This window comes from Manis javanica, chromosome 1 (genome assembly GCF_040802235.1).
Source record: "Manis javanica isolate MJ-LG chromosome 1, MJ_LKY, whole genome shotgun sequence".
In the NCBI taxonomy this organism is placed as follows: Eukaryota; Metazoa; Chordata; class Mammalia; order Pholidota; family Manidae; genus Manis; species Manis javanica.
Window position 1 is genome coordinate 216742908 of NC_133156.1, and position 14182 is coordinate 216757089.

At 40.3% G+C, this 14182-nt stretch overlaps 1 protein-coding gene across 4 annotated transcripts in view; it reads right to left on the reverse strand.

Annotated features, from left to right (window-relative positions):
* Nucleotides 1-14182, reverse strand: part of LTBP1 (latent transforming growth factor beta binding protein 1) — a 375947-nt gene that overhangs the window by 327613 nt on the left and 34152 nt on the right. For all 4 annotated transcript variants that reach the window (XM_073214445.1, XM_073214444.1, XM_073214443.1 and 1 more), the window contains exon 3: nt 7237-7534. In XM_073214445.1, coding sequence (XP_073070546.1) covers nt 7237-7534 — 298 coding nt within the window. The remainder of the gene's footprint in view (nt 1-7236; nt 7535-14182) is intronic.

Consider the following 14182-nt stretch of genomic DNA (forward strand, 5'->3'; position numbering starts at 1 on the left):
ACTAAGTTCTCATCCCGTCCCTAAGGTGTCATGAAATGAACACTAAAATCCTCGGATTGAGTTCCTTTTCCTCAACTGTCAACCGCTCTGCCTTTTTTCCCCCACATCACACAGTAGGGATAAAAACCTTCATCTCATATACTTGTGGAACAGATCAGATACAAGGAATGCAATGCACTTTGCAAAATGGTCAAGGCTTTACCAAGGCAAACAGTATTATCCGAAGAGAAAAAGGAAATCCATACAACGTAAGTACTCAAGGAACAATCCTTGGACAAGGACTTCTTTCCCCAGGTAACACTCAAAAGAAACATAGGAAATAAACACTTACTGCAGCCCTTCTGTATACCTCTGTAGATAAAGAGATGAAAAACTGTACAGTAAGTGCTATGATAATTTTAAATACAAGGAGCACAGAAAAGAAACTTGGAGAAGAATCAGCAAGAGTAGGTTAGGTCAACACTGAGCAAGGTTCCCCCTGCGGTCTGAGAGATCATTTGGGGAAACTGTCTATTCAAGTACTGACCATTTCCTTGTCTTCTTTAGTAAGTTCAGACAAGGTCCCTATCTTAGCTGTTAGTGCTACAAACAGCTTGCAACTGCCCCCTGAAGTTTTAATTGTTGGTATAGTTTTATAATGAGTTATTTTCTTCTAGGGGTATTATGATAAAGTCCAAACAAGGGGAGTGAGCTTACATTTCATTGCTATTGTTGCTAAGAGAGCAAAATATGTCAAAGAGCATTCCATAAAGTCTCCCTCCCATGCACGTATATCACAGCCTATAGTTTTGGGTGTTTTTGTTTTTAAGACTCACAACCACAGTGACAGGAGGCTAAGAAAGGGCAGAGATAAGTGTCGTGTAGCACCCTCTTCTCCATGATACAGACATCACTCAACACTTCTTCCTATCAACGGACCCATGGTAAATGTGAAGTATTCATTTCTCAAGAATTTTGAAAGTGGAACCCATCATCTCCATGTGGATTTTAAAGAGCCTTCTCTATATTTAGAAAATATCTAGCATACTATAAGCTCACTTGATAAATATAGAAAGCATTTGAATTATTCTTGTCTTTTAAAATAATATTTTCTAATTGCCTCTTTTCTCTTCACCACATCCCTGGGAAGAAGATGATGAGAAAGAGGGAGAGTTGATGCCATTAGATAAATCCTACCCCCTTACCTGGTTTGAGATAGGATAATTTTTTCAGAGAAACTAACCACCATCCTTTATAACATCAGGACACCATATGATGATGAAAATAGCTATGACCAGGGAAGAAAACAGACTGGACACATGTGAACTCTCTAGATAGATTTGACATCCGTATCCTGAGTAAAACCAGACTTCCTTCGCAAGCTCAGAGAGAGGGACTCAAAAGTGCTTCCTCCGTATATAGCACAGATAACAGTTCCCCATTTGGCAGAGCAGTGTTCATTTGTACCAACGTTCTCCGGGCAACCAGAAGACATTAGCAGCTAAAGCATGCCCCTTGTGACCTCTGCCTCATGGTCCCATGGACGCTGCCTGTGCCACCCACCATGACTAACAAGGATACAGACGGACACTTTACACAAGTTGAAACAGCCTCAGTGAGCTGTACTGGGGGTTGAAAATAAGTTTTTATAGGAAACTTCAATATATATGTGAATAATGATATGCACAGGTGATAGAAAAGATCTGGAAAGCTGAGCAGTTATGAATTTTGCCCCTTTCTGGCATTTTCTGGCCATAACTTATAAGCATGAACGTCTTTTTACATACAGGACACTGGGGATGCGCACCTGTGACCTAACAGTGGCAGTTCTTTGATGGATATGTGGATAGTTGCATGTGAGCAACATTTATTAGAATGCAATTACAAGAGTAACCTAAAGTGTTATGTGGCTTTTCTAAGGAATCCAGATTTATACAGTGAAGTAAAAGATCAAAGAATCAGAAAAGTGACTGCGGAAATCTGCATAACAGGAAGATGAGGCATCGTTTGGTCTGCTCCATGAATTCCCACCATGTGCCCACAGAACTGAAAAAAGGAACACACCATAACAAACTCCCATAGAAAAGCATGAATGAAATTCTCAACCACAGCAGGAACTACTGCCAGAGTGCCCTGGCCAGGGTCTTTCCAGACCAATGCCTTACCAAGTGGGCAGCCATGTACCACTGATACCCCACCTGCTTTTAGTCCCTAATGGGGTACAGACAGCGATCTTGACTAGTCATCCATAATGCTCTGTCAGAAACAATCCATTTAAGTATCAACTACCTTCACGACCTTGAAGAGCCATCATATTACCAAAGAAATCAAAAACACCAGGAGGAAAACCTCCACATCCTCCCCTGCTCCCACAGTCCCAAGCCTGGATCATACCTGTTTCTGTTTGCCTCCCACATGCAATTAGGTGCCAAGGTTTTTTCATTTACAGTAACTCCTGAGTTCACTTCCTCTGCATCACCAGCACTACCATGTCTATTCAACAGCCATCCTCCAATGGCTACTAGGTTCTTCAGAACTGCAGCTGGATTCATCTCCCAAGGCAGAAGAAAAACCACAGCTCTCTTCCTAGTTGAAACTTTCCAGGGTTTTCTTTATTGTTCTTTCTTACAGAAAATTTCAAAAATGTAAAAAGTAGAGAGGATTATATAACAAATCTCCACTTACCCATTATCCTGCTTCAATGATTATACCCTCATGGCCAATCTTGTTACCTATATACTTCACAAACTGGACAATTTCAAAGCTCAGACATCATATAATTTCATCTGCAAATACTTAAATATGATTCTCCTCCTCACATAACCACAATGCCATCATCACAGCCCTCAAAATTAACACTTTTAAATCATCAAATTTCTAGTCAATGTCAGCATTTTCATGATTGTCCTATCATCTTTTTTCTTTCATTTACAGTTTATTTGATTCAGGACAGACAGTCCAAAGTTCTTCTACTTTTGTTTTCTTGTGTCTTTTTGGAATTGTTTTGTTGCAATATTAGTCTTTTACTTGGTTTTCAACCAAACCTTAGGGCCTTTTGTTACCACTAGTCTTTATATACATCAAGTTCCAATCAAGTCATATCCTAAACGTGGTCATTTTCTAATATGTCCAAACATTCTTTGATATTTCTTCCTCCAAGCAGCACAACTTAATTCCACTCCCTAGATGTAAGGGTGGACTTGACTTAGTGACTCACCTCTAATGAGCAGAATATAGTGGAAGTGAAGGTTGTGTCATTTTCAAGACTAAAAAGTAGAGAGGCCCTGTGGCTTTCTCCTGGCTCTCTCTCTGGTGTGGGATCACTTGCTCTGGGAGAAGCCAGTGGCCGTGTTCTGAGGACACTCAGGCAGCTCTGCATGGGGGCCCATGTGGACAGAGCGAAGCCAACAGCCCGTGTTGCAGCTGAGGCCTCCTGCCAGCAGCCAAGGGAGTGAGTCACCTTGCCAGTGGATTCTCCAGCCCTGGTCAGGCTGACCCTCCTGACTGCAGCCTCATGAGCCATCCTGAGACAGAACACCCAGCTCGGTCCTCCCGGATCCCTGACCCACAGAAACTGTCAGACAATAAATGTTTACTGTTTAAGACTAAGTTTGGGGGTGATCTGTTATACAGAAGTAAATAAAACACTATCCTTTCTGAAGACACATCATTCATTGCCTTTCCTGGAAATTCCCTTCTTCTCTACTCCAGTTCTTCATGCCCAACTTAACCATCTTTTCAAGCTCAAAGACCACTTCTCCAGAGGCACCCCTGCACCTCCACTTCCCCAATACTCTAAAATCTGGAAACAACTGTTCCTTCCTTTGATTTCCCAAAGAACTTTGTATTTAATTCTAAGCCAAGCTATCCAAAACCAATTTGGGCAAAGGCAAAACCAATTCATCTGATACACATCTGTCTAAAATGTGTGGTTTCAACATTAATATTACTGAAGTAGCTGTCCCGCAAACATACCAGGCACCCCTGCCCCCAACCCGCACATATCTTCATGGTTCATGCCCTCACCACCTTCACACCTTTGCTTAAATGTCACCTTCTCAGCAGGGTCCACCCTAACAGCCCATTTAAAGCCACCAGAGCCCCCACCTCTTCTCACCCACACCCACCCAGCCTTCCCTGTCCATTATTGCACTGTTTTCTCCACTGCACTTAACACAATCTAACATAGGTTTTAACTATGCCACTTATCAATCGTCTCTCCTTCTCCAGACTGTAAACTCCAGAAGGGCATTTTGTTCAGTTGTTCAGTGCCACATCCCAAGCTCCTAGGACAGTACATGGTACACAGATGTGTTCAACAAAAACTCATTGTATTAATGATCAAGACAGTAGCATTTCATGTGCCATGTAATGGGTATAAGACTAATTAAACATTTTGATGTTTTAGGTGTCTATGTCTGCAAGCATTTTAAAGAAGCTTCATTGCCTCCTTCACTAGATAAAAAGAAAATAAAACCTTGAAACGCCCTAACATAGGCAACCCTAAAAACAGGTAATTTACGAATTGTTACATTTCTCAAAAGTAGCCAAAATGGTCCTTTTATATGTACCTCCTTGGCAGTGTGATTAAATATGATTTCAGGTGATCATGTCATTACCAGAATTCATCAATGGGCCAGCTGCACCTCCTTCTTTATCTCTCTCAAGTGTTAGCTTATGGATCATTCCAAAATCTCCTGAAGGGCAAAAATTGGATCTTACACATCTTAAAACTCCTTGCAGTGCCCAGATAACAGAGAAATCTATAAAAGTTTATAAAGAAAATATTAGAATTGTAAGCATCTGAGGCTATCTCTTGTCCTTAACCGAAAGCACAGAGTAGGTGTGCCCCTATGCCCATGCCTGCCTAACAATGCTGCATACAGTAAAAAGGCATCTTCATTCAGATGAAATCTAAAAAGGCATCTCCATTCAGCAGATGAAGTCTCTGAAGTGCATTACCTAACAACTTATTTTCCCAAAGCCAAGTTAGAGCTGAAACCTTAGCCTCCTCTTTGACTCACAACATTCCTGTTTAAATTACACTGCAGCTACCAAAAGAAAGAAAAAGAAAAAAAAGAAACGGCTGTTCCTTTATCTGACATCTGTTTCTTACTAACAATCCATATACACACATCATAGAGGGTCAGATTCTAACAGCGGAGGGTGATATTCAAGAAGAATGGCAACACTTGTAAATTACCTCACAGTTTACATGAGTAATAATGGGAGAAAAAATATAATTGCAATGCACAGTAATCTGACTCTTGATTGCGAAGGCATTGTTCCACGCAGAACTGTTCTTTGTGTTTAAGATCCAGAACAATGCTGGAAGAGGGATGTCTAGCTATAACATAAGCAAAGCTTTATATCATTTCAAGGACACAAAAGTGATGTTAGTGTTCTGGCACAAAAAAGCACTTACTATCCTCTACGGAAAGGTCCACAAATTACAATTCATGGTCCAATGCTGACCCAAGCCTGGTTTGTACAGCCCACAAGCTAAGAATGATTTTCACATTTTTAAATGGTTGAGGGGAAAAAAAATATCAAAATAATAATATTGGGTGACACGTGAAATTTATATGAGATTCAAATTTCAGCATCCATAAATAAAGATTTATTGGAACAGTCACATCACTTGTTTATGCACCATCCAGGGCTCCTTTTGTGCTACAATGGCAGGATTGAGACATTCCAACAGAAACCATATGTATTTTCCACAGGCTGAAAATACTCACTGACCCTTAACAGAAAAAGTTTGCCACCCACTGTTTCAGGGCATGAATGCTAGATCCTGACTGCCTCCATTCGAAGCCTACCAACCATTATTATTATTAATTATGATTCACTTATTAACTGTGTTACCTTGAACAAATTACTTAACCACCCTGAGCCTCAGTTTTCTCATTTGTAAAATGGGTTTAATAATATTACCTATCCTCATGGAGTCATTGTAACTAGTAAACTAATAATATACACCAAGCACTTGAAATACAACTTGACACCCAGTAAGCCATTACTAACATTAGTTACAACTACCATTCCTTCCTGTTGAGGGCTGCAGGATGTGTTTCCCAACTGAAATGCTAGCAAAGCAGTTAGATTTCAAACTAGGCCCCCAAATATATTTGTCGTGATCGAACTGAAGTATGAGACAAGAAGAAATGAGAGAAAAATGAAGAAAAACAGAAGAAGAACTGAGGAGGGAGTAAGAAAAGAAAGCAAAATTTTAGAAAGACCCCACTCAGCAGGGGCAGCGGGTGGCCTACTCAAAGGAGAAGTATAAGGCAGGGTAATTTCATCTGTAGTAACAGATGAAATCACCTCTGTGGGCAGATTAGATACTAATCACCCTGTGGAAGCTGTCTCTAGGAGGGGGGAAAGCACTCAAAATTCCAAGCAAATGAACTGCCAGGGTCAAGCCCATTTTTAGGTTGAGAACTTCCTGTATTTTACTTTCCTAGACAAAGACAAGGGATAGTTGCAGTAAATTCTGTATCCTGTTCCCCGAGTTGGAGCACCTAATTAAAGGGAAACAATTTTCTTGAGGACCCTGTGCAGAGGAGGAGCAGCTCCTTACGATACTTGGAGGACAGGGAAAAGCATTCTTGTCCAGGGGTTCTCAGAGGGTTCAGAACAACAAGCACTTCCGAACACTAAAAAAAAAAAAAAAAAAACCATGTTCCCATAAATAGAACACAAACTCATTCACCAAAAATGGACCTACATGGCAACTGGGAGGTAGACATGTGTTAGAAGAAACGCTTAGCCCACTACCGAAGCAGAGAAATTCTCTTTCCAAAGACTCACTGTCATTTGAACACTTTCTCTCCGCAAAGCTGACTTTTTACCATTTCCATGTATCTTTAAAAATTACAGTCGCTGCTGCTCTTTTTAAACTATTTCAGAACTCTAGAGCACCCCTCCCCCCAACAAAAAAAGAATTATTTTATAACTCACAACTCCACCATAATCAAACAACTACCTCCACTATTCCCTTCAACCTTGATCCCCTGTAATCCTCACCACTGCTTTCGTTTATGCTTATGGTAAATCTTCCCCGCAGAGGCTAAACACACGTTTCTAAGAGACTTGGCATATAAACATGACATGTAAACCTTGAAGGAAAGAAACCCCTTTTTTACCCAGGTAGTTTCTGCAAATCTTGCAAGAAAAGAAGAGTGACTCAAAGCAGTGCATCCCAAAAGGGTAATTACAATGCTCCTGAGCTAGAGGTAAATTCAAAACACTCACTGAGAATGAATCTGCTGAGACAGTCCTACTGAAGGCTTCGGCTTGAGGGTCAAGGTCATCTGGGCCACAGGACTGACTCTCGGAAGAGTGTCAGCCTTCTTAGATGAAGTGTGCTTTGCTGCTTGCCCAGGAGGGACCCAGGAGGACGCAGCTCCAGGACTCTGCCCTCCAAACACAGGTGACGAGGTGTCCTGAGCAGGTGTTGTCTCACACGCTTTGCCCTTGGTTCCTGGTTTACACACGCAGAGCTGAGGCCGGAGACACATCCCTCCATTCTGGCACGGTGGGACACAGCTTGCTGCAGACAGACAACAGAACATACAACTTTGAAGAAAAGGGTTGCACACTTTACTAATTCCTCCAAAGGCTTAAGTATTCAAAGGAGAAGTATAAGGCAGGGTGTTCCTCACTAAAATAAACCTATACTCCACACAAACATCATACTTACAATGATGGGGAGGCTAATTAATATTTACTATGGCTTCTTATATGCCAGGCACTGTTCTAAAATATATCAACAAATTTAATCCCCAGCAACCATTCTGAAGTATTTTGCCCATTTTCCTGATGAAGAAACAGATCCAGGGATTATGTAATTTGCCAAAGGTCACACAATTAATGAGTAAACAGAAGAGCTGGGATTTGAATCCAAGTGAACTGGCCGCAAAGCCATCATTCTTACCTATTGTAACTGTAGCTACCTCTCACAAATGCACCAGAAACACAGGAAAACCTTAAGAAAATGCTCTGTCCTTCTTTGTAAGTTGTGTTCTGTGACTTAAGTTTAAATTTCAGGTATTCAAATGCGTCTGAGCAGAAAACAAAAGTCCATTCCCAATCCCCAAACCCAAAAAGTGCTACTGCCTTCTTCATCCTACATAAGCTCTCAGAGCTTGGAGTGACTGCTCCAGAAACTTGAACCAACCCATTTTTTTTCTAACATGAGGAAAAAACAAGGGTATGAAGTCTGAAAGTCATCCAATATACACTTTTTTTTTTGTAAAAGCCAGTGCATATCCCTCATCATATTACACAGGGCAGCCGAAAAGAAACCACCTTTATATCTTCTAATTGCTAGGATGCATGTACTTTGCATCATTTGTGGCCAAGCATTGTTTTATAGTTAGCAGGGTGATGGGTCACAGGAAAGGGAAATGAATTTTATCATAGGCAAGGTCCATGGGAGTTTAGATATTACTGACTTAAGATTTATTAATGTCACAGGCCTATGAACATAACCCCTTCAGTCCCCTATTTGTCCAGATACATTTACATATGCCAACCTTTTGCTAGCAGTCCACCTTTGACTTAAACTCTTCCTAAGCAGATTATAATACTAAATTTCCCATAAAATTCATTGCAAGATTCAATCTAGAAACAATTACAAAATAGATGAGGCACATAAACCAGAAGACACTTAGTTATGGAACAGCCAAATAACCAAGACCTAAAAGCCCTGAAACTTACTGATTTTCTATAATAGAGAGAAGATCCTTTCCCATCTTCCCATAATATGATTCCTAATAGTTACAGCAAATAATAAGAAGTGGCTGTCAAGTAGCAGAATACCAGACTGACAAATTTTCCAAAGGCAAGAAAAATGCAGCCAGTCCCCTCGGTGAACTGGGGTAAGTTACTTAACCTCGGCCTTTATACTTGTACATATTTGGGAGCAGGGAAAGGGTAGTAAATGTTGTTGGAAAATGGTCCCCAGGGGTCCTTTCCATATTAGGCTTCCACAATTCAAAGTCAAACCTAAGCACTTCTAGAGTTCAGGATTCTAAATTTTCAGCATTTTCCTAGTGACTGAAGGTGATTGGGTCCCTATTTGGCCAAGGTTATTTATGGAATGTCACAGGAATGGAAGTGAGCTCTGCCCAGAGAGAGCTGAAGTGGCCTCCAGCGAGGACTGGACTGGCCTTTCCTAGCTGAGCCTCTGCCAGAGATCACCCCCAAGGCATTTTCATGGATACATTCTCTTCATGCTTTCAATTAGAAACACGTTTCAGTTTAACATCTGAGAATGATTTCCGCCTCTCCTCCCTCCCAAGGTGTACTGGAAATGTCTACTGAGCTACCAGGAAGGCTGAAAGAGCAGGTTACAAAAGCTGGTACCTAGGTGGAGGCCAACGATGGAAATCTTCCAAAAATACCACTGAGAATATGCAAGAGTCTGTCTTTAGGAGGACATAGATGAATTAGAAGTGTTAACAGGGTAACAATTTTTTTGTAAATTCTGCATGTCATAGGATGAAGTGGGCAGGGAAAGAATGAAAGAAAACAAACCTTTAAACCAAAGATTTTCTACTAGAAGAACATGTTACATAATAGCATAACTATATACAATACCGTCCTCTTACAAATTTTAAAAGGACAATAAGGACAGTAATGAGATGGTATTCTTTTCTGCCCCCACTTAAACAGCAGCAGCAATCCTTGGAAACGCAGACAGGAGAGGCTGGCTTGAGCCTGGAGGGACAGATTCCCTAACAGCCAAGACAAGCCCGTCACCTGACATGCAAAGCAAAACTCATGCCCTGTAACCACATTTTACCAAGCCATTTTTTTCTATGCTATGTAGATCTCAATTTGTTTTATGTTGCACTTTTATTTTTAATGCAAGAAAACATTTTCCACATGACCAAACTTTCAAGATAATTATGGGTTCCTTCCCAGAGAGTTTACACATTTGTCACCATCTACTTCATGGCCGATGTGAAAATTTGTAGGCATTTATGAAAAAACTGTTGTTCTAACTGAGGTGTTGACCTGTGTGGATTATTAAAAATAAACGTTACAGAAATACTTTAAAACTGTTTTTTTCCACTGGATGATTCTGCATTTGCTTGGCCAGCTGTGGTTCAACACAATGAGTAAACGTGGATTCAAGATCGTATCAGTGGGTTAGACAGTGGTTCTCAGGTTTTTCTGCACATTAGAATCACCTGGAGAGCTTTTAAAATTCTCAGACCCCAGGCCTAACTCCAGGCCGACTGAATCTGAATCTCTGGGGGAGGGTCTCAGGCATCAGCTGTTTTTTAACTCTCTAAATGATTGCAACATGCAGCCAAGCTTGAACAAAATCCTAACCCAGACTTGCTAACAATCTAGTCTTCCTAAAATGCAGCTCTTTCAATTTCTTCTCCTACGTTCAAAAATTTCCAACACATTTTAGTTGCCCAGGAGATACATTCAAGACCCTCTGCAACTGGCCCTAAACCCCCTTTGCACCCTGACTGCCCCTACTCCCTCCCTGCGGAAGCTTGTCACTCCTTGCCTCTGCACACGAGTGCCCTGTCCTGAAAGAAACAGGCCCCTCAGGCTCAGCCTCATTGAAACCCCCTGCTTCTCCAGGAAGTCCTCCCCAAATGCCCACCTACTCCTACCATGATCTTTTTATCACCTGATTTCTGTCCCATTTTCATCACTCGCTTCACATTCCATACAGGCTGTCACATATTATCAATCATCTTTAACAAAGTTCTCTTATTTCTCAACTACATGATTAACTGTGGGATCAGTTAATGGGCTTGTGCAGAACTTTCTGTACCCTAGGAGGGGAGGGAGCCTGAGCCTCATCCTGGCTGAATGACTCATTCGAAAGTGGAGCCACTCCTTTCCAAAGGATCCTGGGATTTAAGGACATCTGTAAAGGGAAAGTAATCAGTGGGCTCTTAATCCATCTCCTAGTAGCAGGGATGCCTCCAGGCTTGGTTTGCATGTTGTTCAGTAAATCTCTAATCCTTCAAAGATGTTTTTAAATTTAAAAAAATAATAAAACACTCTAACTTATAAGGACTATAGTGGAATTTAACAGCATGCTTGTTAGAGAAACAGTTTCAGAAGGCAAGAGTTAATGGGTTCCTGCAGAACTCTGAAGAGCAGAGACACTCTGAAACAAACTGGTCACAGACTAACACAAAGAACATCACAATGGGCTTGTAGTAGCTGTGACAAGTTACTAGACTTCTGGTAGAGAAGCACATTAAGGGAATTAGCCTAAGACGTTCAGATGCAGTAGAAAAAAAGCTTTTGAGACTGTGGTGGGAGGGTGGGTGGGTGGGGGAGCACAGGGGACACAATTCATAAAATAAATAATCCAATAAAAGGACTTCTGCTCAATATAGGCCTAGTGAATTAACCCTCTACCACCTTCCATTCCAAACACAGAACATTGATTTTGAAAGATTTCTTTAGGCTAAAAAGACAGATTTCCATAGCTGGCCATGATGGAATGTTGCCAAACAAGCCTTTCTGCCATCTACAACTAGAAAATAAACAACTGTTGTCAAATTCCATACAGCCAGCAAGAGAGGCCTGTGATCCTAAAAGAAGAGAATCAAAGAGGTGACCACCCTGACCATCGGCAGGGAGCACTTTGTGGACCATGGAGCAGGGAGGGAGCCCAAGCAGAGCACAGTGGGTTCGTGAACTGAGGGGATAGAGGCTAGGACACTAAGCAGCTGGAATCTGCAGGGCGAGTACGGGAGAGGAGAGACCTGCCCACAGAGACAGCCCAGAGATGCACAGAGTTCCCGGGGCCTTCACCCGACACTGAGCTGCACAGTGAAGAAATACCCAGGACCTATAAGCAGCAAATTCCTAGTCCTGGTGGGTCAGAACATTCTGGAGAAATCCCCAAATTAAATTCCTTTGAAGAGAGCAGAACCTCAACATCAAAATCGGGCAAGAATAGTACACAAAAGAAAACTAACCCACAAATCACCTTAAGACTACAGATGCAAACTATCTCAATAAGACATTACTCAATCAACTACAACAGTATTTCAAAAACAGAAACGCAGAATTAAGCAGAATTAATTCCAGAAATATAAGGATGGCTTTAAAATCATCAAATCCAGCGGAATTCCCCAAGTTAAAAAGTTAAATGAGAATTTATCTCAATTGAATGCAGAAAATCTTCCAAAAAAGTTCATCACTTACTCCTGGTAACAAAAACTGTTAGCCAATTAAGAATACAAAGGGATTTCCTTGTCCTGGTAAGTACCTACAGCAAATTCACAATAAACAGCATACCAAAACCTATAGCAAATATTACCAGGGAACTGTAGGAGCATTCCTTGCAAAGCTGGAAACAAGTCGAAATGCCCACAATAACCTCAGAATAGTTATATAGATATGTAACAGTAATTGTATTGTAGTTCCAGCCAACATGATAAAACAAGAAACAAAAGGTCTAAGATGTGGAAAGGAACAAATATATCATTTTAAGTTTACTTAAATGTCTGCGTAGATAAAACAAAAGATTCTACAGACTGTTCTAATTGATAAGACAGTGTGGGAGTGGATCAGACACAGAAATACAGATCGATGAAGTTGAACAGAAAGCTTAGAAACAGACTCATACAAATGGAGTTCTGTAACTGATGGAGGGGACATAATCAATCTGTAGAGACACAATGGACTACTTAATAAGGGGTGCTGGAACAAAAACAGCCATCCATCTAAAAGAATAAAATTAGATCCCTACCTACATGAGACTCTTTCATTTAAGTCTCCAGATCTTTAAAGCCTTTAAAAGAAAATGTAACAGGATGTCTTCATGACTTGGGGTAAGGAAGAATTTCCCAAATGTACAACAGTAAAAATCAGAGGACTGATGGACTTAAGTGTGTCAACATTTAAAAGACAACTTACACAAAAGTGAAATGACAGACATTTTGCAATGCATTTAACAGAGGATTAGTAACCAGATAAAGAATTCCTAAAAATCAATAGAAAAAAAATGGGCAAAGGATATGAATTGGTTATTTAGAGGTGATGAAAGGTGAGTGACAAATAAATGTGAAAACATACTCAACCTCTCCAACTATCAGAGAACTGCAGATCAAAAAGACACTGAGATTCAATTCCACACTTGAGAGACTGGCAATAAGGCTGTTATCATCAAGTGTTAGTAAAGATTTAGGGAAATGGGAACTCATATACTGTCTATATATGTCCTATAACTCATATATGTATTTTTTATACCCATCTCTGTGAAAAGCAATTTGGCAATACAGTAAGGTCATAAAGTGTACAAACTCTCATATCCAGCAATTTCACTTACAGGCTACCATGTGCTCAAGGAGACATATACAGGAATATTCACTGTGGCCCAATTAGGAAAATACTGGCATTGCTAGATGATTGATAAACTGTGGTAAGCATACAATGGAATATTACACAGCAGTTAAAATCATGGTCTAGACCTATATCTAGCAACATGGATGGATCTTGAAAATAATGTTGAAGAAAATATGCTACAAGACACTGCTTTATACTATTCTTTATGTGATATTATAATAATTGTCCATGTAACTTCTTTAATACATAAAACACTATTTGCTTTTATAGACACATACAAAATCAACAAAAGCATAAAAGTATATACTGGATTCACACTAAATAAATTCATGGAAGAAGTGGAGCAACACTAGAGAAGAAAATAAGTTACTTCATTGAAATTTTTTTCTTAAAAAAAAGGAGAAGAGTAGCAAATATGACAAGTAGACTTGTATTTGTTGTAGGTAGTAGATACATGGGTATTTACTATTGTATCCTTTTGTACATTTCTGTGTATTTTTCAATTTTTCACAATCATAATAATTTTATTTTAATAAGCCTACAAAAAACAATTGAGAATTGAAGATAGTTAAAACCTGTTCCTTAGTCACAGGGTGAACAAGGGGTGATAACGGCATGAGGTTGCTCCACGTGGCAGAAGGTACCATCACGGCAACACTGAACTCAGTTTGCAAAACCTGGGCTTGCAGAAAGCTGACATCAAGACCTGACCGTGGATAGACAACAAAATCCCACTCCACCCTGGCTGCCAGACTGGTCTTCCAAAAACACTCTCATCATTTCAAATTCTAATTCTCAATGTTTGCCCCAAACAGTAAATAGTCTCAGATTTCTTCCACATTTTAATTCTATTCCAGTT